Raw genomic sequence first — 21,417 nt, 5'->3', positions numbered from 1 at the left:
ATACAAGAATACAGATACTCAAGTACTTTTTAGTTATGCAGATGCTGATGTACTGCAAATGCATTTATCAAGGGCTGCATAATCTTGGGGATAATGTTGCAGCGGGTTAAAATTTGCAAGTCAACAATATTGCTCGAATTACTAATGAACACCAGTGAATTCAGAGAATGTAAACCTTTATTTTACACCCACCATCTGTTTTGCTGAGAAAGTTTTTGCATTCTTTGCACGTCAAATAAGCTGTCTCCTAGATTGCATCAGTTCAGCTTCAACATGACTCGCAAAATAGATTAGTTACTTTGCCACTATAGACAAGCACAAGTTTGTGTTATATCAAATGTCAAAATGCCGTCTGAAAAAAAATTTAATGGGAAGTTCTGCACTGGCCTTCAGAGAGATCTACTTTTGTCCGCACCACCTCCTCAATTTTGTTGTGAGCAGCGTCAGATGCTTCACTACAATGGCCATTCTCTCTGTGTGCCGAACCCTTGGCTGATTTCCCTCTGTCACTGACTGACAGATCGGCGTACCTTTGCTTGGCGTAGCATAAAAAATTCTTTCTTTTTCTCTTGAAAACACATCAGCTCAGTACGAAGTAAAATATAAAAAGATACTCGTGCCCTGCATAGTATCGCAATACATTCGATGCATCGTAAAGCTTTTTACTACTACTGAAAAACGCACACATTTTTCAAATGTGTCTTGATACAGAAGTTTAGATACTCAAAAGTATCTCCAAGATACTATGCCGATACCCTTGTGTCACGATACTTTCATGGTGGGCTGCTACGCCAGTAGCAGCCTACCATGAAAGGCCATAGAAACAGAAGTCGTATAAAATGTGTAAATTTTATTTCAGCTGGTGTTTCGTGTCATGTACAATCATGTTTTGTGCCTAATTATTGTGACACCTAAGTCACTTCGCAGTCTTTTGCTGTCTCAGAGAATGTGCCTTGCCTGAAAAGGCTGAGAACTCATCTTTAGTCTTGGCCTAAAAGAGAAGAAAGAAGCACACAGACAGACAAGAATGATATTTTAGTCAGAGATGTACACTACATATGCTGCCTATTACCTATACACCAGCATTACCACTTGCGCGTTGATACTGCCTTAGAAGCATGCAATAAGCATTGCATCAAGTATGTAAAAAACACAAACATATGTAAATTATGCCACTAGTACTGTGTTTTTCCAAAAAGAACTTCTGGTTTAAAGTTTAGTTGTTGCATTTTTTAACAGAAAATACCCAGTACCTGTTATGCAAAAACGGAAAGAAGCTAATGACAATCAAGCCGACAGTCATACATACAACTTAAAGGGCCTCTAAACCACCCAAATGTTGAAATTTAGTTGTGGTGTGGCAGTTGTTGTCTACAACGAAAATGCGATCGTGTTCAAAACGGTGCTGTAATAGCAGAGTTACATACAATCGATGATCCAAAACATTGAGATCGCTCATTTCGCTCTTTCCTTTCTTACCCTCCGATCGTCCTCTGGTCTCCTCTCCCAAAGCAGCTTTCTTTCCTCGGCGAGATTCCCTCTCCAATGCCTCCTCTCCATCAGACCTTCTCAATCCCAAATTAGATCATTGCCGATATGCTCTTCAAAGCAGCATCCACTTCCAGTTGCCATGACTCCGTTAACACCATGCTTCTTGGCTAAATGAGCATACAACTGACAATATTCATGCCTATTTAAAACTTTAACCTTATCCGATGATGTGGTTATGCTCATGACTGTATAGCTACTGAAGCTGCAGTCCATGGAATTGATCTATTCACGAAGAACTGTAATGACAGTGATGCTGCCAGAAGGTACTTTATATCCTTAAGAATAAAACCTTATCAACTCACATCTGCATCCTCTAGAGTTGGCCGAGCTGTTCGGATGAAGCGCAGAGTGCCGATGACGTAGTCATAATCTGGGATGCCCCTGCGAAATGAGAAAATGATTAGGGCATGCCTTAATGTTGAGTGTGAGTAAACTGAAAGTAATAAAAATAGATTCGTCAAAATGGCTCATTTCGTAGGTGCTTCAGCATTCATCAAGCAAATTATTACTGACAAAAACGCCAAGCCTGCGCAGTATTAGCGCAGCACAGTCACAGCGAAAGCTAGAAGAGCGGTCTTTCAGAGTCTTTTCAAAACACTCATTGGGTAACTACAGCAAGCAGACTTGCTTAATACACCCTAGAGCATTATAATATTTTTTTTTTAGTAGTATGCCGGCATTCGCTATGCTATTTTTCGTCATTCTTTTGAGAAGCGTGGTATCTGCTAAACACTTGCTAGGAATTTTGTGCCAATTGTCCATGCAGTGGCTGACGACAATGAGGAATTATGGCTGAAGTGGGTGTGCACCACAGTTAATAAAGGAACAAGAACAAGCTTTTGTGATGGTTTGGAGCATTGGACGGCCCACTCGTTACGCTATTTGCAATGTGCGAGGACTGGTTGTTCTTTCACTGTTGTAAAATGATTCATAAGTCGTATTAACGCGATTGCTTTCCCGACATCAAGCCTGCCTAAGGCAAGTTTGACAAGAAGTCACAAGCACCGGTGTAGCTCAGTGGTAGAATACTGGGCTGGCACACAGCGGACCCGGGTTCGAGCCCCGCTGTTCGATTGGTGCTAGGTCATGCCTGCCTAAGGCAAGTTTTACAACAAGTTACATGCACCGGCGTAACTCAGTAGTAAAATATCGGGCTGGCGCCCAGCGGACCCGGGTTCAAGCCTGACTGTGTCATTAGTGCAAGGTTTTTTTTCTTCTAGTGATGTGGTTATGGACACAGGCGGCGGTGGACAACAACAACTGCGCATGACCCGAGAATTGATCTCATAACAGCTTTGGCTGTAAAAAATCTGCAAGCCAGAGAAAGTTTCACTGAAGACATGATGCACTAACCAACTGCAAGTACTATGTGGTAGCACAAAATAAAACTAATACAGATCCTTCAGAAGAAAGATAAGCTTTAGAATGGAGACAGGTCTGCCTCTTAAGGGCATTGCTGTGCGTAGCCACGATATGCTCGGGACATGTTGGCATATACACAGCCAACAACAGAAAAGCCAATGTTGGCCATACTTGCTGGTCAGCATAGCCAAAATACTAAACCCACAACAGGCGCCTACACTTTCTTTGTCCCTTTTCTAGAGCTTGTACAGAAAGTTCAAGCCTCATTTTGTGCTCTTTTATACAGCGCCATCAGTCTATAAAAACAACCACCTGTAGACACACAGTCCTGAAAACAGTGCTGAGAATGATATGTCACAGTCGTGTAATCTTACAGTGTTCGCCTTTCACTTACTGCAACAATACTGTGAATCAAAGGGTTACCCCAAATACATGTGCACACCACATGAATAGCACCTAGTAATTGGTTATTGCAAAGGTCATTGTCGATAAAGCACAGCTCTTGTACTCTCAAGTGTCCTCCTAGAGGCACCTACACCCAGTGGATGTGTGCCTATTTCTGTTACAGTAAATACACACGGCCAAGCTGATGGTCACATGCGGGCTCGACATCTCAGACCTGGGGCTACCCTCAGCGCACTGTTAAAGCAAAGAAGTGTGTTATATGGAAGAGTTTGTGGCCGCTTATTACGGTAGACTCTCGTTAAAGGAACCCTGAAACGGTTTTCTGAAGTTTTGTCAGCGTTTAGGCTAGAGCATCATCAAATCATTTGCGCCACAAACTTAGTGACACGCCTTGTGTCAAGGCCGCTATGGACAATCATATCATACCCTCCTCCTCACCACTGCCTTGCCTCCTTGACTCATGAGACACGCTGGCATCACTGGTAATCGCACAGCTCCCATGAGCACACTCAGCAATTTGAGCTTTGCCCAATCTAGACCTCAGAGATTGTATGCCGACAGATTCTCACGCAATCTCGGGGGTCATCACACAGTGCGCCTGGCAGCATGCACGCAGTCTGGCAATGGGGATTAAAATCGCAAAGTGGTTTATATCTGCTCCGACAGGCGCCACCACCCTACCAGCCGATCTAACTTCCGCATTTTGTAGCCAATCAGATCAGCAGCCTCGATGATGCCGCGTTGCCAGGGCATGTCGTTCTGTGAATGGCTGGTTGAAAACGCATTCGCTTGAATTGTAGCATCTGCAGCGATTTGCAGCTTTAAGGCATTATAATACAGTTTATGCAGAGAGCTCAAATCAGTCTGTAAATGACCCTTAGGGCATGGTCTACTGGCCCATTGTGTTTGTAAAAAATCGTCGAAACCACTTCAGGATCCCTTCAAATGGAACCTGAAGAGACAAGCAAAATGTGTTCAAGTACTTACCAGGCGTTTCGTTTACCGAGAGATGAACAGGGATACAGAATTCAAGTATGAAACCAAATGCCTTGGAGGCAGTTGTTTCATCTAAGTAGCAGTTTTGTTTAACAGATTGCCATTTACTGAGAGTCGACAGTATTTTATTCAGTACCAGCTATGGCTAAGCTAAAGATTAGGTAAACTATTCTCATACCTTTAACTTAAACGCTACACAGAATCTTAAATGATTTATATACTAAAAGGTCTAAAAAAAATTACGAAAGTGAAAACAAGAGGAAAGACAAACCTTTTGGGAATCGTCTTGACCGTACTGTTTGCAGATGCTTCTGGACACCGAATCTTGCCATCAAGCCTGTTCCCTGTGCCACTGAATGCCTGAAACAAAAGAGTAGTAGTCTAACCATATCAAGGCAATCAATACAGCGCAATCTCTTGGACAAAGTGACCAAGTGTGTTTGGGTGATGCGGGGGATCATAAACTTTCTGTAAATTGCACTTGATTAGTTTCCCAGTTAGATGTGAACTTTTCTTTCACTACCTTCTGTTTCCCTGTCAGCTCAAAGGCAATCAACACTTGAAGTAGTACCCGATGAAAGAGCTGTGTCAGCACATTTGCACAGACATAGATCGTAAACCTTTACAGCGCCACGTGAAAGTTGGTTTCTAACTGTTTTTCGGCTGTGACAGCTGGCAAACACATGTACACATGCAGACATGCATGCATAAACGCATGCAAATGGAGAGGTAACTTGAGCAAGCAAGCCCACTTCAAGAGATGACTCACCACAAAGCCACTGGGCTCTGTCTCAAAGGCAGCATAGTCCATCTGAAAGAAAGTAGCAAGTACTCTGATACGAACCACGAAACTCAATGAGAGAAGAGCAAACAAAAGTTACAATTCTTTCATTTGGCTGCAGCATGTAACCGACTCGACCATCCTAAAGGTGAGGCTCCCGTGCAACATTAAAGAGTAGTAATACCTGGATGACAAAGTGTCCTTCGAAAACTTAACTTTTTTGTCAATTTTGTGGTAAGTGGATGATTACTGTGAGAGGAAGTAAAGACCTAGCTTTATTTATTAAGACTTAGCAGTGAATCCTCAAGCCCCACATGAAAGTAGTGTCAATAAGTAATGAAGTCCACCTTAGCTGATGCATTGAAATTTACTCAGCCAGGAGTTCTGTAGGTGAACGCCTAATGCTAGGCCTAGCCGGCGCAAGAGCAGAGCGGCGCCGATGAACGCGGTGCCACTTGTGCGGACTCTTTCCAATGCAACGGCACAAGCCGACGAATGTGACTCAAAAATGTATGTGCAAGTGATGGGGGAAGACATTTCCGTCGTAGAAATTACCGAAGACGCCGGATGGAAGATGGCCGGAACACGGCGTTCGAGAGCCCGGCAATGCGGGGTGGACTCGTCAAGCGACATCGGCGTAAGCACTAACAAGCTCGGCATTGGCCAGCAAAGTACTAAGCCAAAGAATACCAAAAAAAGAGTTATCAAGGCGGGACGCATGCCCAAACTACCGAAAGACGATATCAAGATTGTGGTGCGACCACAAGGCGGCCTCGACATTGTCAAGGTCGGCGCCCCAATAGTCACCGCGGCAATCTTTGCGGCTGCCAGTATGACGGAAGAAGAAAGCGCAGAGGACACGGTCTGTCCGAATGCCCACCAGAACATCGTCGTCATCAGCACTCCGAAACGAGTAAACGCCGACCGCTACGCCAGAATACGGCAGATATCCATCCAAGGAAAACTTCACGAAGTCAACGCGTATGAAACGGCACCCGACAATACAACTAAGGGAGTGATTCGAGGCATTCCCCTTGAGGACGGACCTCGAATGCTGGACCAGAGCATCGTAAACCCAAGAAACCCGTTGGCATTGGCGGCCAAACGCATAGGCAATACATCCACGGTTTTCATCGCGTTCGACGGACTCAGAGTGCCCAAGTTCGTCAGGTATGGCGCAACGCTCATTCCTTGCACTTTGTATCGCAAAAAAATAGATATCTGTTACCAATGCGGCCGCCTCGGCCACCGTATGGACGTTTGCCCGAATCCCACTAACCGCATCTGCCGGGGCTGCGGCCTCCACAACCCCGACCGACAACACCAGAGCTCGCCCAAGTGTAACCTGTGTGGTGGCACCCATATGACCGCCGACAAAGACTGCAGAGGAAGGTACAAGACTCCGTACGTGATACGCAGATGCCGATGGGAGCACCGATCAGCTAATAACCAATGGACGCAGCAAGACTACCTGCTCACCGAGACGGCCGCATCGAAATCAAGGTCGCAATTGCGTAGCCAGTCCTGGTCTCGCAGCAAGACAAGGCTCACACGATCACCGAGAGGTTCCAGGTTTACGACGCCAGTAGACAAGGTGAGACAAGGTGCGGTGCCCCGGACTTTGTCTGGGCGGACAAAGTCCGGTGCACCGCAGGGGAGGGGGTCGGTAAAGCACCTACAGCTTCAGAGCAAACAAATTTGAAAATTACTGCCTTTATAGATGAACTAAGAAAAGAGAACGCGACAATGCGCGAGCTAGTCCAAAAGCTAACCCAAGAGGTGCAAGAACTCAGACGCGAGCGTGCCGTGTCGGCACAAAACAAACATACCAAAAACCACCCGGTGGTGGCGAGCGTTCCAGACGTGGGCGCTTTAGACTGATACAGACGCAGGTGCTCCAGCTTCGAAAAAACGGGCGATTCAACCAGAAGTACACGAAGAAGGCTCCGAGAGCCAGTTACGAGCTGAAATTATGGACATCAAGAAAATGATGTGCACTATGCAAAGCTCCTTTGAGACGCTACACGCAACTGTCCTCGGACTCGCAAATAGGACCACTAAACTCGAGGGAAGCATGCAGATGACAATGAATTATCCCGCGTTCACGCAACACGGACACGTAACGGCACGCAGCGACGCGGGACCGAGCACCCTTCCAGGTCAGCCGAGTAACCTAAACCCGCATCATGGCTAACGCTGCTCAAGGGATGGTCATATGGCAGTAGAATTGCCGTGGCTTCGCCGAAAAAAAGGCAGTTCTACAGCCACACATTAGACACTCAACACGAAAACCAGGTGTTATATTACTTCAAGAAACGCTTACAAACGCGGCTACCTTAACAGGCTACAATTCGCACAGCAGCGAAATCGAAAGAAGGAGTTTATGCACGCTCGTAAGGAAGCGTCTCACGTTCGTTCACCATGAACTAAGCGGCGTCCAGATGGAACACGCTCTCATCGAACTAGTCCCCACTAAACGAAGGAAAGAAAGCATATTTCTATTGAACGTTTATAGTAACCCGTCAAAGCAGTGTCAACAATTTAGGGCGTTGCTTCAGAAGACCCTCAAGATTGCTGGGTCTCAGACACTTGTTGTAGGGGGTGATTTCAATGCGGCAGACACGGCGTGGGGTTACGGATACAGTATGGTCAAGGGACTACAACTAGGCCAAGACGCGCAAGAGCTCGACTTCACTCTAATCATGGATCCGGCGCACCCGACAAGAATAGGCAACTCCACCACCAGGGACGCGACTCCGGACTTGACCTTCGTAAGAAATGTCGGGCGGCAGTTACCACGTGGAAAAACACATCTGCAGACCTGGGTAGTGACCACATGATTATCGAAATTCACGTTCCGACATTGGACAAAGCACAGGACAGTAAACGCAGATTTAAATAGACTGAATGGGACGATTTCAGAAAGAAACGTGGGCAACAAGAATCTACAGAAGATAAAATCACGGACATTGAAGCGTGGTCCCGCTCACTGGTAGCGGACACCAAAGCTTCAACCAAGAAAATTGAAACGGCGATCGAAGCGGACAAGATGGACAGCCGCCTGGCACATCTCATTGAGGCGAAGAACTTTAACTTAGCAAGATGGAAGGGACAGAGGCTCAATCGAAGACTCAGAAAGAAAATAGCGGAGATGAATCGCAATGTCAAGGAACACTGCCGCATTCTCAACCGCCAGCAGGAACGAGCTGTGTAATTCAGTGGACGGGCAACTACACAATGGCAAAGCATGGCACCTCCTCAAGTACCTCCTGGACGAAATGAAGACCAAGTCACACCAGAGAGACTGCCTTGCCCGTCTGTTACACAAGGAGATCGAAAAACATGGAAAAGATTCAGTGGCTGCCAGATTACGGGCAAAGTACTTACCACACACTTCATCGGTGCCGCACCTCCCGTACGAGGGGGACGCTAACGAAGAACAGGATAAGGACTTCAGCGTAGAAGAGATCAGGACGGCGCTGCACAGTCTCAACAGCAGATCGGCGCCGGGTCTAGATAGGGTGTCCAATCGTGCTCTAGAAAATCTTGACGACCGATCCGTGCAGCGGTTGACGGAATACAGGAACGACTGCTGGCAGCGGGGTTGCTTGCCGGAAGAGTGGAAAACTGCGAGAATTCTCCTTATCCCAAAACCCGGAAAAGCGCCGAGCATCGACAATCTTCGCCCCATATCGCTGACGTCATGTGTAGGCAAGGCTATGGAGCACGCTCTACTTAACCGCTGGCAAGCCTATCTAGAACAAAAAGAGGCATTTCCATCATCGATCATCGGATTCTGCCCACAGTTATCCACACAAGATGCAATGCTACAGTTGAAACATCACGTACTCGATGGCAACGCGAAAGGAACCAGAGCAATTCTTGGCCTCGACCTCGAGAGCGCGTTTGATAAAATCGAGCACTCGGTGATACTGCACCAAATATCTCGACAAAACCTCGGTCTACGTGCGTACAACTACGTAAAAGATTTCTTGACAGACAGGCGAGTCGTTCTGGTGGCAGGAGACCTCCAACTAGAAGAGCAAATGTTGGGAAGCACAGGCACACCACAAGGATCGGTAATCTCGCCCATACTCTTTAACCTAGTCATGATTGGACTCGCTAAAAAACTGCAAGCAATTGAAGATGTCCGGCACTCAATCTACGCCGACGACATTACTATCTGGGTGCACCGAGGCAGCGATGGCCACATCGAAACGGCGTTACAACTAGCAATCGACACAGTACAGGAATATCTCGATGGAACAGGACTACGATGCTCACCAAAAAAGTCTGAACTCCTGCTCTACCGCCCCACACACAGAGATAGGCCACTCGGGCCTAAAGGAATGGCGGCGAGGACCAGACGAGAATACGAAGAGATCAGGCTACGCACAAGTAACGGAAAAACCATCCCGATAGTAAAAAAAATAAGGGTCCTCGGTATGATAATCGAGGCAAATTGAGCTAACGGTGAAACGCTCACTAAACTAAAGCACAAGACTACAAACGCCACGAGAGTTCTCAAGACGGTCACTAGCAGAAGAAGCGGAATGAGAGAGGATGGTCTAATACGACTTATACACTCTTTCGTCATGTGTCATATTGCGTACATTGCGGCATTTCATAACTGGTACAAGGCAGAAGAAGCCAAGATCAACGTCCTTATCCGCAGAGTGTACAAGGTGGCACTGGGTCTACCCGAGTCCACCAGCACGCACCTGCTGCTTCAGCTTGGACATCACAACACGTTAAGCGAAATATCCGAGGCGCAGCGCACTTCACAACTGGAAAGACTATCGGGCATGACAGCGGGACGCCAGATCATGGAAAGTCTCGGCATCCGTTACTACACCGAACAAAGCCAGAAAGTCGCTGTGCCAGACGTGATCCGACAAACGATAAGGGTTGAGCCAATTCCACGCAACGTTCACCCGGAACACAACCCGGGCAGAAGAGTGGCCAGGGCAAGAGCTCTCTTGCGCACTCACGCCGACGAAATGGGAACGCGGTTCGTTGACGCCGCTCAATACGCAGACCGCCCGCGATTTGCAGTCATGGTCATCGATTGGAAAGGCAAAACGAGAATATCGGCAAGTATTCAATGTGACCACGCACAAGAAGCGGAGGAAGTAGCGGTGGTGCTCGCGCTCACGGATCCGTCGTGCACTACTGTCCTCTGTGATTCGAGACAAGCAGTAAGAAACTTCGCCAAAGGATGGATCTCGCAATGAGCGGCCAAAGTCCTGTGCAATAGAAAACTTTATCAAGACACAGAGAGCTTCAAACCAGACTCCTGTGGTTACCGGCTCACATGGGAGAGGTATTGGAGACACACCGCAACCTAAACGAGACGGCACACGCCAAGGCGCGCGAGCTCGTGAACCGCGCCGGCGACCGTCCTCTATGGGGAAACACCAAAGACCGTTTGACGACTTATAATGAAATTACCAAGGCTTTCCACCTGGCCCGCCGAACCTTCCCTCCACCCAGCGAGAAGCTGAACAGGATGCAGGCGGTGTCTTTACGACAGCTGCAGACGCACACGTATCCCAACCCATCGCTGTTTAACAGACTATACCCCAATATATATCCGACGAATATATGCAAGATATGCCATAGTGAGGTTGCCACATTAAATCACATGCTCTGGGACTGCGCTAGAAATCCGCAAGGTGCTAAATCCGGAACCCTTCCGCCGTGGTTGGCCGCTGCCCTGTGCAGTCCTATCCTCAGTGACCAACTCTGGGCCGTCCAGCAGGCCCGCGAGACGGCGGTCAGGCAAGGTCTTGACGCCCCCACACGGGAGACCTAAGGTCCGGTCGGCGAAAGCTCGGCCGGACTTCCAATAAAGTTCTTACCAACCAACCAAGGAGGTCTGTAAACTTTAAAGAGGCATTCTTGCTGCTTATCAGCTTATCTACACAGTTCTGGCATGAGACAATTTTTATGTGCTGTTGTGGAGAGTGACTAATACCTGTGCCATACAAGCACAAGAAATCACATTCAGCAGCTGAGAATGAAGTCTTTTTTTTCAGCCGAGCTGCCACATGTTTAAATTTAATGGCATTTAACCTGACAACGTTCATAACAGCGACAAATAAAATAGAAACACACAACTCAACCTGCTTTCAGGAATAGTGAAATGCAACAGTAAGCTATTATATTGCCATTAGCTTGAGTTTGTTTTCACTTTTTTACAACATTTCAACCGACCACAGCACCATCGGCCATTGCAAGTAAAATCCGAAGCCTAAAATTCAAGTCACCTGTCACCTGTCAAGTCAAACCATGTCAAGTCAAACCTGTCACCTGGCACCTGTCAAGTCAAAACCATTGCAACTTGAAAGTGAAATTCAGAGTAGTGCAACAGAGAAATAACATCCTTTCTGTTAAAAGTCGTGTATAACATATTTTTGACATATATAGATGTTATTTCAAATGTCTCGTGTGCACTGCAGTGAGCAAGCTTTGGTGTTGAGAATACACATTGCTCAGTCGAATGAGTTCTAGCGAAGGCATTAGGCAAATGCCATTTTATTTGCCCATGTGGCACAATGCGAATGGCATTAAAAATTTTAAGGAATTAGGAAGTTGATGCCTTTTTTCGTGCCCGTATGGCATTGTATAGTAAGAACAAACCCACTTGGTATTTTTCTCTTCGTAGTTTCAAATAATCACAGATTACACACATTTTAAAGAGCAGTGGTGTAATTTTATACGCGTTCCAAATCTGGATGGAGGCGTTCCGTTCTATCGAGTCGCTCGTGATTGGCCCATTTGAGCCGTGGGGAATGCCGTGACGTTCTATGTCACATGAGCCAAATACGTGGGGAGGCGTTCCGTTCCATCGAGTCGCACGCGATTGACCCATTTGAGCAGTGACAAATGCTGTTACGTTCTATGTCACGTGAGCCAAGGTGTCACTTGTCTGTTTTTATCCATTTTTTGCACAGAGACAAAAGAACGGTCGAAGAGACCATCTGAAACGAAATGGATTGAAATGGCTGCGAGGTGGCTTGGATTGGATTGAAATGCAAGCACTTCATGACTTTTCAGTATCCGGGTGCTTTGAGAACATGGCGTCGCAGCGAGCCTCATGCACTTAAGCTGTGGCTCGATTCTCCTCCGTTGTCTAGCCACCCCGTCTGTCCATCCATGTCCATTTCTTAGACAGACAGATAGGCAGAGGATTCACGGTTTACCGATGAGACCCTTTTAAGCTTCGCTCCACTCATCATCATTTACTCCGTGGTGTTACGAGCATGCTCGCATTCCTTGCTGAGACACCGAGTGCAACCGTCACGGACACTGGGCGCGTCCTCCACGGACACGAGATGCGTCCGTCAGAGAAACGGGGCGCGCCCCACAGAGATGCTGGACGCGTCTCGTTTCCCACGGAGCACGTCCCACAGAGACGCAGGGCGTGTCACGTTTCAACTTGGTTCAATTAGTCCTCAAGCCGACGTCAAAATTGTGACACAAGCCTCCATTTCTCACATTGCCTGCTCGCTTCCCCTCATCCTCGTGACCGCTGTCGACCACTCACTTTTTGACGTAATGAACGGATTGCGTCCGCCCAGATTTGGAACATGCATAAAATTTCACCACTGAAGAGTGTCATCGTTTCGGTCAACTTACGCTTGCTATATTGCAGACTCAGTCGAAGCGCATAATTTCTATGTTTTGAGACTCACTTGCCCAATAAAGTTTTTCCTCCTCCTCCATGCCCTTAGAATGATATGCATGCAATTAAAATTAAGGTACTGCAGTCTCTCATACCTGCAAGTCATCTTTCTTCTCTTTCTATAACCTGATGAATTTGATTGATGCCAAATATAAGAAAAAATCCCAATAGATGCAAGACAATAAACATAGGCTGGAAAAGGTCATCATCTTGCTTGTGAACATTGCATTTCTTTTTCACGGTTTTTTGCCTTCTGTCACATGTCAGTTGGCACTAAGCTCTCATTGTCAATAGACCGATACTATCACACTCAGCAAGAGATGAGAATTCAATCGTCACCTGCAACACAGCTTACCTCTGCCTCTTTTTCTTGTGCCTTTGGAGCGTTCCTGGGCTCAGGTTCTTTGTAGCCAACAGGGGGTGCAAAGTCGACCTGCAAGAGGCACGTACTGGGATATTGCTACCAAGCACAACTTCTTGCAGTTAACATGCTCTAGATCTCCAAATATAGTGATTGCACATCATTCAGATCGACACCAGACTTCAAATGTTTATGTGTTCATGCAGCCTCTGAATGCTATTGACATTCAATGTTAATTTATTAAAAAAGCTTACACCCTTTTTTTTTCAGAACTTGAAAAACGACAAAGCGAATATGATGTGTTTCAGAGAATATATTTTCATACAAATGCATTTAGAACCAGTTAATGATTGAGACATTAAGGCACAATGTTTGCTTTGTCCTCCTACTAGTTTCTTCTGTTGAAGGGAAGAATGGCTCGTAGACGTGGAATCGACAGGTAAGCATAAACATACTTTGCATGTTTACCTTTCAGTGTAGCTACCATCTAGGCAAGAAAACTGTCATGAATGCATGGATATTATGTGCCATGCATTTGCGCCATATGAAGCAGCCCCTCTCCCCAACACTCTTCAACGTCATTCTGATATCCCTGGTGCTCACTTAAGTCAACACCTACTACACAAATAAAATAGATCGAAGTCCGGCTCTTAGGTCTGAAGCAAGTAAAACACAGATTGTGCACAATTACAAATGCCAAGTTTTCACAAAACAAAGGGCATCACCAGCTCCCTGGGAGCATATAGCCATTCATCTAGCGTAATTAACGTGGTGATGAGTACTCACGTTCATATCGCACTCTATGATGGACACTGCCTTGCCTGGCTTGGTCTCCAGCACGCACAGTTCGTAGTTCTAAAAGTGGGGACAAACAAAAGAAGGTGGGGTCAGAGCCCGAAGTAAGCACCACAGTGTTTTGAGACCCACCTTGTTGTTATACTCAATGGCAATGATGTCACCAGTCGACAGGCAAGCAAAGTTTCTCAACGCGTTCTCCAAGCTGAGCGGGTTCTGCTCAGGAAAGTACATCATACCATGCTACCAAGCACTAACAACTCACAGTGTGCTGTTAAAAATTTTTCAGACTCAACAATCTTGGTATTTTCACTGGTCAGCTATGCTTTTTGGGTCATTTTTAACGCTGCTTAATAGACGAGACAAAATCAACAATTTATGTTAATTTGAACTGTTTGGCTTAATTTTATGCATGCCACATTGTGTAATTCACCTAATGTAACCACTGTCGTGCGTAAGCTTCCCCACCAGAGGGGTCAAAAATTCATCCTGATTTCCCCCGATACTATCACACTGCCCCCTATAAAGTCAATGTATGGAGCACATTTTGCGATGCCCCCCCCCCCCCCTTGGGTAGCAAGGGAAGCCCCCCCCCCCCCAGTGCACAGACCTCAATGCAACCACGGCATAACTGATTCACGACAATTAAGGGGTTTATATCGGTGCTAAACAAAGACCGACTAAATTATACAAAAACTTGCAATAAAAGAAAGACATAGTGCCTGCTGCACAGTGCACTTGATATTATAATCAATGTCAGGTCGACAAATGAACCATGGAATGTTACTGTCTTCCTTCAAAACCAAATGAATATAACACACAATCAAGGCAAAAAAAAAAGCAAAAAGATAGAAACTCCCACCTTGACTATATGTGGTAATAGCAAACACTGCCAGCGACTACATATACAGAAATACCCAATGAAGTGTTCAGGAAGTGCCTTTCATCTTAGCTGGATTGGTTGAGCATGAAACGCATAATTCGAAAACTGTAGGTTCAAATCTTACCAATGAAAATGGTGATTTTTCATCCACTTTAATTTACTTTAATTTATGCCATTACTACTACACTTAAGTTAAAGACAAAAAATAATGGTCCCTATGCTTCCCCCGGCCTAAATCTTATAAGGATTAACTTCGTTGTGCCCCCCCAAAAAAAAGAAACAAGCCATTTGAAAACATTCCCCTTCTTTTGTTACTCCCTTCTTGCAGTACACTAGTCACACGCATTTGTTTGGTTTTCTTCACTATGTCGTGCCTTAGGAACACTGTGGTGATTGCTTCAGTCAATAAAGAAACACAGCATCGGTAAGGATACACAGCCTTCGGATTCGTGATGTCCAGGAAGTCTACTGAAAGGGGTTGGAACTTAGAAAATGTGGCTACAGGAAGCGTGGCACTCTCTACTTGGACAATGTCACCCTCATCTAGAAGCAGGTTCCTCTGCATCTGCAAAAGCAAGAAACAGAAGCATCAATAAAAGCACTCATAAGCTTCAGACTCTTTAGCACACAAGAACCAGAGAAACCGCTTCTCTTCATTTCCTGGTCTGTACTCAAGAGAATCAGCACAGTCTTATATTAAGATAATAATTGTTGGGGTTTCACGTTGTAAAGCTATCATATGATTGCAAGGAATGCATGGTAATGTGCTCAGGAAATATTGAACGTTTTTTAACATGCACCTATACATAAACAAAAGGCCTCTAGTATTTCGCGTCCTTCAAATTACAGCCAGAATAGCTTGGATTTTATCCCACAGCCTCAAGTTCAGCAGTCGAGTACAATAACTAAACTATCGGGGTGGGTAATTGAGGTCTTTTAGTTTACAAGGGCGAACGACAAGTCGATCATCTATTCATCAATTGAGGAAGCACAATAAGTTACGAAGGATGGATACAATAAGGACAAATCAATCTATCGGCAGCAAAGGACACACTTACCCAGTATGGAAGGTACACTTTGCCTTCATCAGCGACAAATTCGAGAACACCGCAGTGGGTCTCGCGGTTTGACTTCTTGTTAGTCAATTTGAACAACATTGGGTAGACAATGTTGAGACGTGCTAGAAGAAAAAAAAATTGTCAGACATTGTTATTGTAGAACACTGCAACACAACTGGCTGACAAAATGGTTGGGATACTTTTCCTATAGATACAGCATCCCAACACAGAAGAGAGTAAAAAAATGCCAGGCCTGTGCGGAAGGCGCAGCACAGTCACTGCGAAAGCTAGAAGAGAGGCCTTTCAGAGCCTTTTCAAAACACTCATTGGGTAACTACCGCAAGCACAATTGCTTGATACCCCTTAGGGCATTAATAATAACTTTAAGTAGTAGGCCGGCATTCCCTATGCTATTTTTCGTCATTCTTCTGAGAAGCGTGGTATCTGCTAAACACTTGCAAGGAATTTTGTGCCAATTGTTCATGCAGTGGGTGACGACGATAAGGAATTATGGCTGTAATGGGTATGCGCCACAGTTAATAGGGGAACAAAAACAAGCTTTTATAACAAGTTGGAGCATTGGACGGCCCACCCGTTAAGCTATTCGCATTGTGTAACGACTGGTTGCTCTTTCACTGTTTTAAAACACTTTATAAGTCATACTAAAGCGATTGCTCTCCTGAAATCAAGCCTGCCTAAGGCAAGTTTGCCAACAAGTCTCAAGCACCAGCGTAGCTCAGTAGTAGAATACTGGGCTGGCACCGAGCGGGCCCGGGTTAGAACCCCACTGTGTCATTGGTGCTAGATTTTTTTCTTCTAATTTCGCGCGATGTGGTTACGGACACCGGCGGCAGTGGACAACTGCGCGTGACCCAAGTTGTGATCTTGTAACAGCTTTTGCTGTAAAAGAATGAATCTGTAATTTGAGGATGTGTATGAGGAATAAGCTCTTTATAGTACTTCAAGTACTTGAAGCATGATGTGGAATTATAATTAATCCTGTTACAGCAAACAATTAAAACTGATAACAATGCATTAATAAAAACATAACACACTGAAATTTGGACAAAACCATAGTACAATACATCAATGTGACAGCTTGGAGCAACTAAATTGCAATTTTAGAGGAAAATTATTGAAGATGCAATATGGTACTGAAGCATATTACCACAAAGTATACTCACTTAAATGGTCCAGTGCAGATGGAGGCATTATAACTGGAAAGCAATGCACAAAATGCTTATCATTAGGTTTCTGAATGCCAAACAAGAATCATAAAAAACACGAGGATGCGAGCTGTTAGGTTTGGTAGCTTAACAAAAAGTAGAACAGAAATACTGCAGCATTACAGGCCACAGTTTAAAGGGACACTAAAGGCAACTCTTAAGTCGATGTTGATTGTTGAAATAAAGGTCCATAAACCCTGTAGAGTTACTTTTGTTCCAAGGAATGGCCTATTTTGAAATAAAATCATGTTTTAGTGGTCCGCATCGAGTTAGCGCACTTCAAATTACCCGCTTCAAGAAACGGACCGTCCGGACCGACTCGCTTCACTGTCGCCACGCGCAATGTTGCCCGGCTTTACTGCGCTAGTAACAGCAGACCCAAAGCAGCGGGAGCCACAGCAGCAAGAACGGCCAATGATCAATTTCCCAGAATTGGCTTCGAGATTGCAGATGTTTCTTGATTCAATTGCGCCCTGCTAGATGGCACCACCTTTTCAGTGTAAGTGCGCGAAATTTGAATTTTTGAATCACTTGCGCCAATCCTCATAGTAACGTCCGGCGGTTCTTTTTTTTTTTTTTCCTATGAATCAAACAGAAAGAAACAGGCAGTATTTTATAGCGTCTCTCGATGCAAGGAGGGTTTTTTTATTTAGCGCAGCTATATCGATTGCTAGTGATTAATTGTAGGCGGTCCGACTGATGTCATCAAAATCATTTTGAGAATGTCATACTGTGGCATATGTAATTTCTCGGTAAGTAGGGTACTGTTGTTGATAATATTGTCGTTTTAGATGTTGTCATATATTGAGCTTTCAATCTGACGTAAATTGTTCTTTGACTTTAGTGTCCCTTTAACAGACACAAAGACACTTTCGTTGAGCATAACGAATGAGTTAAAAATTAATAAGCGTTTAGAGCTGTGCCCAGTGTGTTCACAGTCCCATTTTTCGTGCTTCCCTGCCACACTACATAAAATTAAAATTTTTCTAGAAGGAACGGACTAAGACAGCACTTACTTTTTCCTCCTCTTTCTACGTCTTGCCGCTCATTTCCAGGAAGCATCGACACGGAGTACGAACGGTACTGAGTGTTGAACGGCCGGGCCAGGTGATCATGGAACATGTTGAACGGAAACTGGGAAGAATGCACACGAAGTTTAGAAATGCAGAATGGGTATGTGATAAGCATGCGCAGGGTTTCCCTTTGGGGAAGGGGGGAACAGAGGTTTATCATAGCACCCCCCCTCCGCTACTAAGTCAATGTATGAGGCACACTTTGTGCCCACCCCACTCCCACCTTTAGGTTACTGTAGTGTAGAGGTCACTACTGTTGTCAGTGGGTGGCGCCCCCTCCTAGCTGCAATTCCTTTTATGCGTAGCTGAATGAAAGGGAGTTGTTTGGGTTCAGCTGCGACTGGTTGCCTTAGCACGGGCTCCTCAGACGCCCATGCTATGCCGGTGTTACCGTCTCCGGTGAACGCTACAGTTAACACTACAGTTCATAGGGGAGGGGGGGGGGGGGAGGTGCAACAAGTACATGCCTATGTTTGCCGGAAAAGGATTCAAACTCTCTCACTGGACAAGACCGTCTGTTTTGTTAAAATCCACAGAAAGCCGCAGTCTTGCAGATTCTCGAGCTAGGTGACATCACACGGGGTTAAGTAAAGCAGCACAAATGACACGGACGGTAAGCGAATGGAACTGATCTCTCTTTCGCGATGCTTTAGCGTTTATAAAGCAGTGTTTTAAAAGCACACGATGGGCCTTCGTAAGTGACATAAGACGACATAAGACGATCTGCACGCTCGCTCTATGGTGACACAGGTATTGGCTATTCAGAGACGCTGACGTTGATATATTCTTTATGCGAAATACGATGCTGGAATCTGTATACTAAACACCAAACTCCAACAGAATCTCAATAACGCCTCTTTTGTGCACCTTCCTACTCAATGCCGATAGATTTTTCTCGCTTATTATTTCTTATAGCAAACCGAGATAGCCTGACAACAGGCGTCAACGCGTCATTGCTAGCGGCTTCGTTGGCAATGACTAATGTCAAAATACATTAACAAGACCGCGCGAGCAGTTCGTGTTGAACGAAGACGAGTAAATGGATTGCTGCACAATTGCAGATATTTAAGGTGAATATTAGACAGGCCGCGTACTTTGTAACGGGGGATTCACTCGTTCTGACGAGCGTTGTTTACATACAACCACTTCAGAAAACAAGCACGCGAAATAAAGCGTAACAACAATCTGCTGAAAAATCCCGTTAGTGTGACAACGCTGAAGTTTGGCACACGCATTTTCAGAAATTTTAGACCGATAAAGCGGTACAATAACGCTGACTCATACCATTTTGAAAGCGACGAGGATTTCACGAGGACGTCCATTCACAAAAACCGAAACAGCTGAGCACAGTGTTGCCTAGCAGGGCTTAGTGTTCGCACTTATTTTGGCCATAAATTTTGGCCGCTGACAAAACCACGACCTACTGTATTAGACTGACCTGCCCAGAAGGTGGGGCCCCGCTCTCGTTCAACCGCTCACCGTTGATGACGCTACCTATAACTTGATCGTCTGCTATTCAATGGTTGTTTAGACGTCGCTGGAGTAAGAAAGCCCGCATTCTGTGATAAACTACCGGCGTATATGCGACTATTTCTGCAAACTTAGACGGCTGGTCAAGTAAACTATTCAGTGTGGTCAAGTATTTATGTGGTGTCGCGTTCATAAAATTGCAAACATTTTAATGACTTCTAGTATACTTATTTCTGACTTATTTTGCATTTATGCATAATAATTGCGTAATATGAATGCTCTGTTGGCCAAAATATGATCACAAACACTGAAGCAGACGTCAGCGAACAGGTGTTGATTAACGCGCCGAGCCACTTATAGGTTACGGCTCTAGCGGTAGAAGGTATGAACTAGACGTGGGCGCTGGAGAGGGGATATCTGGGCAGGTTAGGGGCAAAACACCGCACAGAGCAGTCATTTGTGGTGAGGTTTAATGTAACGCAAGCTAACGCCAAAATGTTAGAAACTTATTCTAGAAGCACACTCTCAAATACTTCAGAATATCTCATGAATATGTCACGTCTGAGGCATAGGCGGAAATTTTTAATGGGGGGAGGGTGCGGGCGTAGAGTTTTCTAAAATTTATTACAGAAAACTCTATGGGCGCGGGCACGCACATATGAGGTCGAGGGACATTTTGTGCTGTGACATCCTGGATGTATTTTCGTCTCGCGACAACAATCGCCATCTACCTTGGGTGTCTTTTTCTTGTTCTATGATCGCCGCTCACCCGGTCCTTAATTCCGAGCGACAAACGGTGGGCGCCCGTTATTGGTGTGACATATAGGTGCGCCCTCGATAGGATAGTGGCGAGGGCCGAGTTGTCAAGAAAACAAACATAAGCAAGCCAGAAGACTATCATCGGTGTGGGTCAAAATACGCCCTTCTTACTCGATTTTTCTTCTTTTTGCACTCTAAGCAAAAATTGAATATTCCGGGAGTATTTATGCCATGCAGCAATAATCGTCATCTGGTTTTCCCGCATTTTTATGTTGCAATTTAAACACTTTTCTTTCAAGAAAGGTATATCACGCTGAGAGAGCACAGTGACAACGCAAAGAAAGCAAGGGAGGTAAGTGGCGGTATAAGTTGTTTCTTTACAAAGTTACTGTATATGTTGCCTTTAGGTTGCATATACAGTAACTCTATTTCTTTAGATTGGCACATTGCATCTCAATTACGGATGTGCATCCTCGTGGCAGTAGGTTTACTTTTGTGTTGTGGTGACAGAAATGCTACCAAATTACTCGATTTTTAGAGCGTTGCACAAATACTCCCCAAATAGACTTTCCTAAATGTAGAGCGTAGGGTATAAGAAAAAAAAAGAACACGGGTAATTGCCATACATTGTAAAAAGGCGAGGAGACAGACACAAAAGCGCTTGAAAATTTTGTCACAATAGATGGTGTAGCCAGAGGATGGCATCCCCCCCCCCCAAATTTTGTTCGCCATGGCATACAAAGCTCAAGATGACCATTGCCTGCCTGGATCCCTCAACAAATCAATGTGCAAAATTCAACCTACACCCTTTGTGACAACCACAAGATGCCAACGCCCGCAATGTGACGGTAAACGACAAAACATAGCCAGAATTCATTTTTAACAGTGAACCTGCTTAATCCATGGTTAAAATCACCGCAATTTTGTCAGTTGAAACAGAAATTATCATCATCATCAACCGGCACGCGCTCTCTTAATCTTCATCTTCGTTCTTTTCCACTTCGCTCAGG

The 21,417-nt window shown here is 45.2% G+C and overlaps 1 protein-coding gene and 1 pseudogene across 1 annotated transcript; one reads left to right on the top strand and one right to left on the bottom strand.

Moving 5' to 3' along the window:
• Positions 1–835: 835 nt before the first annotated feature.
• On the bottom strand, positions 836–19,601 carry Ufd1 (ubiquitin fusion-degradation 1-like). Its single transcript, XM_075889114.1, has 12 exons — positions 19,463–19,601; positions 18,122–18,239; positions 17,064–17,096; positions 15,880–16,001; positions 15,256–15,386; positions 14,071–14,143; positions 13,930–13,998; positions 13,138–13,215; positions 5,084–5,125; positions 4,586–4,674; positions 1,854–1,932; positions 836–991 (listed from the first exon to the last, which is right to left on the bottom strand). The coding sequence occupies exons 1-12, from the start codon at positions 19,463–19,465 to the stop codon at positions 917–919; spliced, it is 912 nt and encodes a 303-aa protein (XP_075745229.1). The 5' UTR covers positions 19,466–19,601; the 3' UTR covers positions 836–916.
• LOC142802626 (uncharacterized) lies at positions 8,920–10,910 on the top strand (annotated as a pseudogene).
• Positions 19,602–21,417: the final 1,816 nt, after the last annotated feature.

This window comes from Rhipicephalus microplus, chromosome 3, assembly GCF_043290135.1.
Source record: "Rhipicephalus microplus isolate Deutch F79 chromosome 3, USDA_Rmic, whole genome shotgun sequence".
NCBI classification, from domain to species: Eukaryota; Metazoa; Arthropoda; class Arachnida; order Ixodida; family Ixodidae; genus Rhipicephalus; species Rhipicephalus microplus.
The sequence above is the reverse complement of the archived record's forward strand: the minus strand, read 5'-3'. Positions and strand labels throughout refer to the sequence as shown.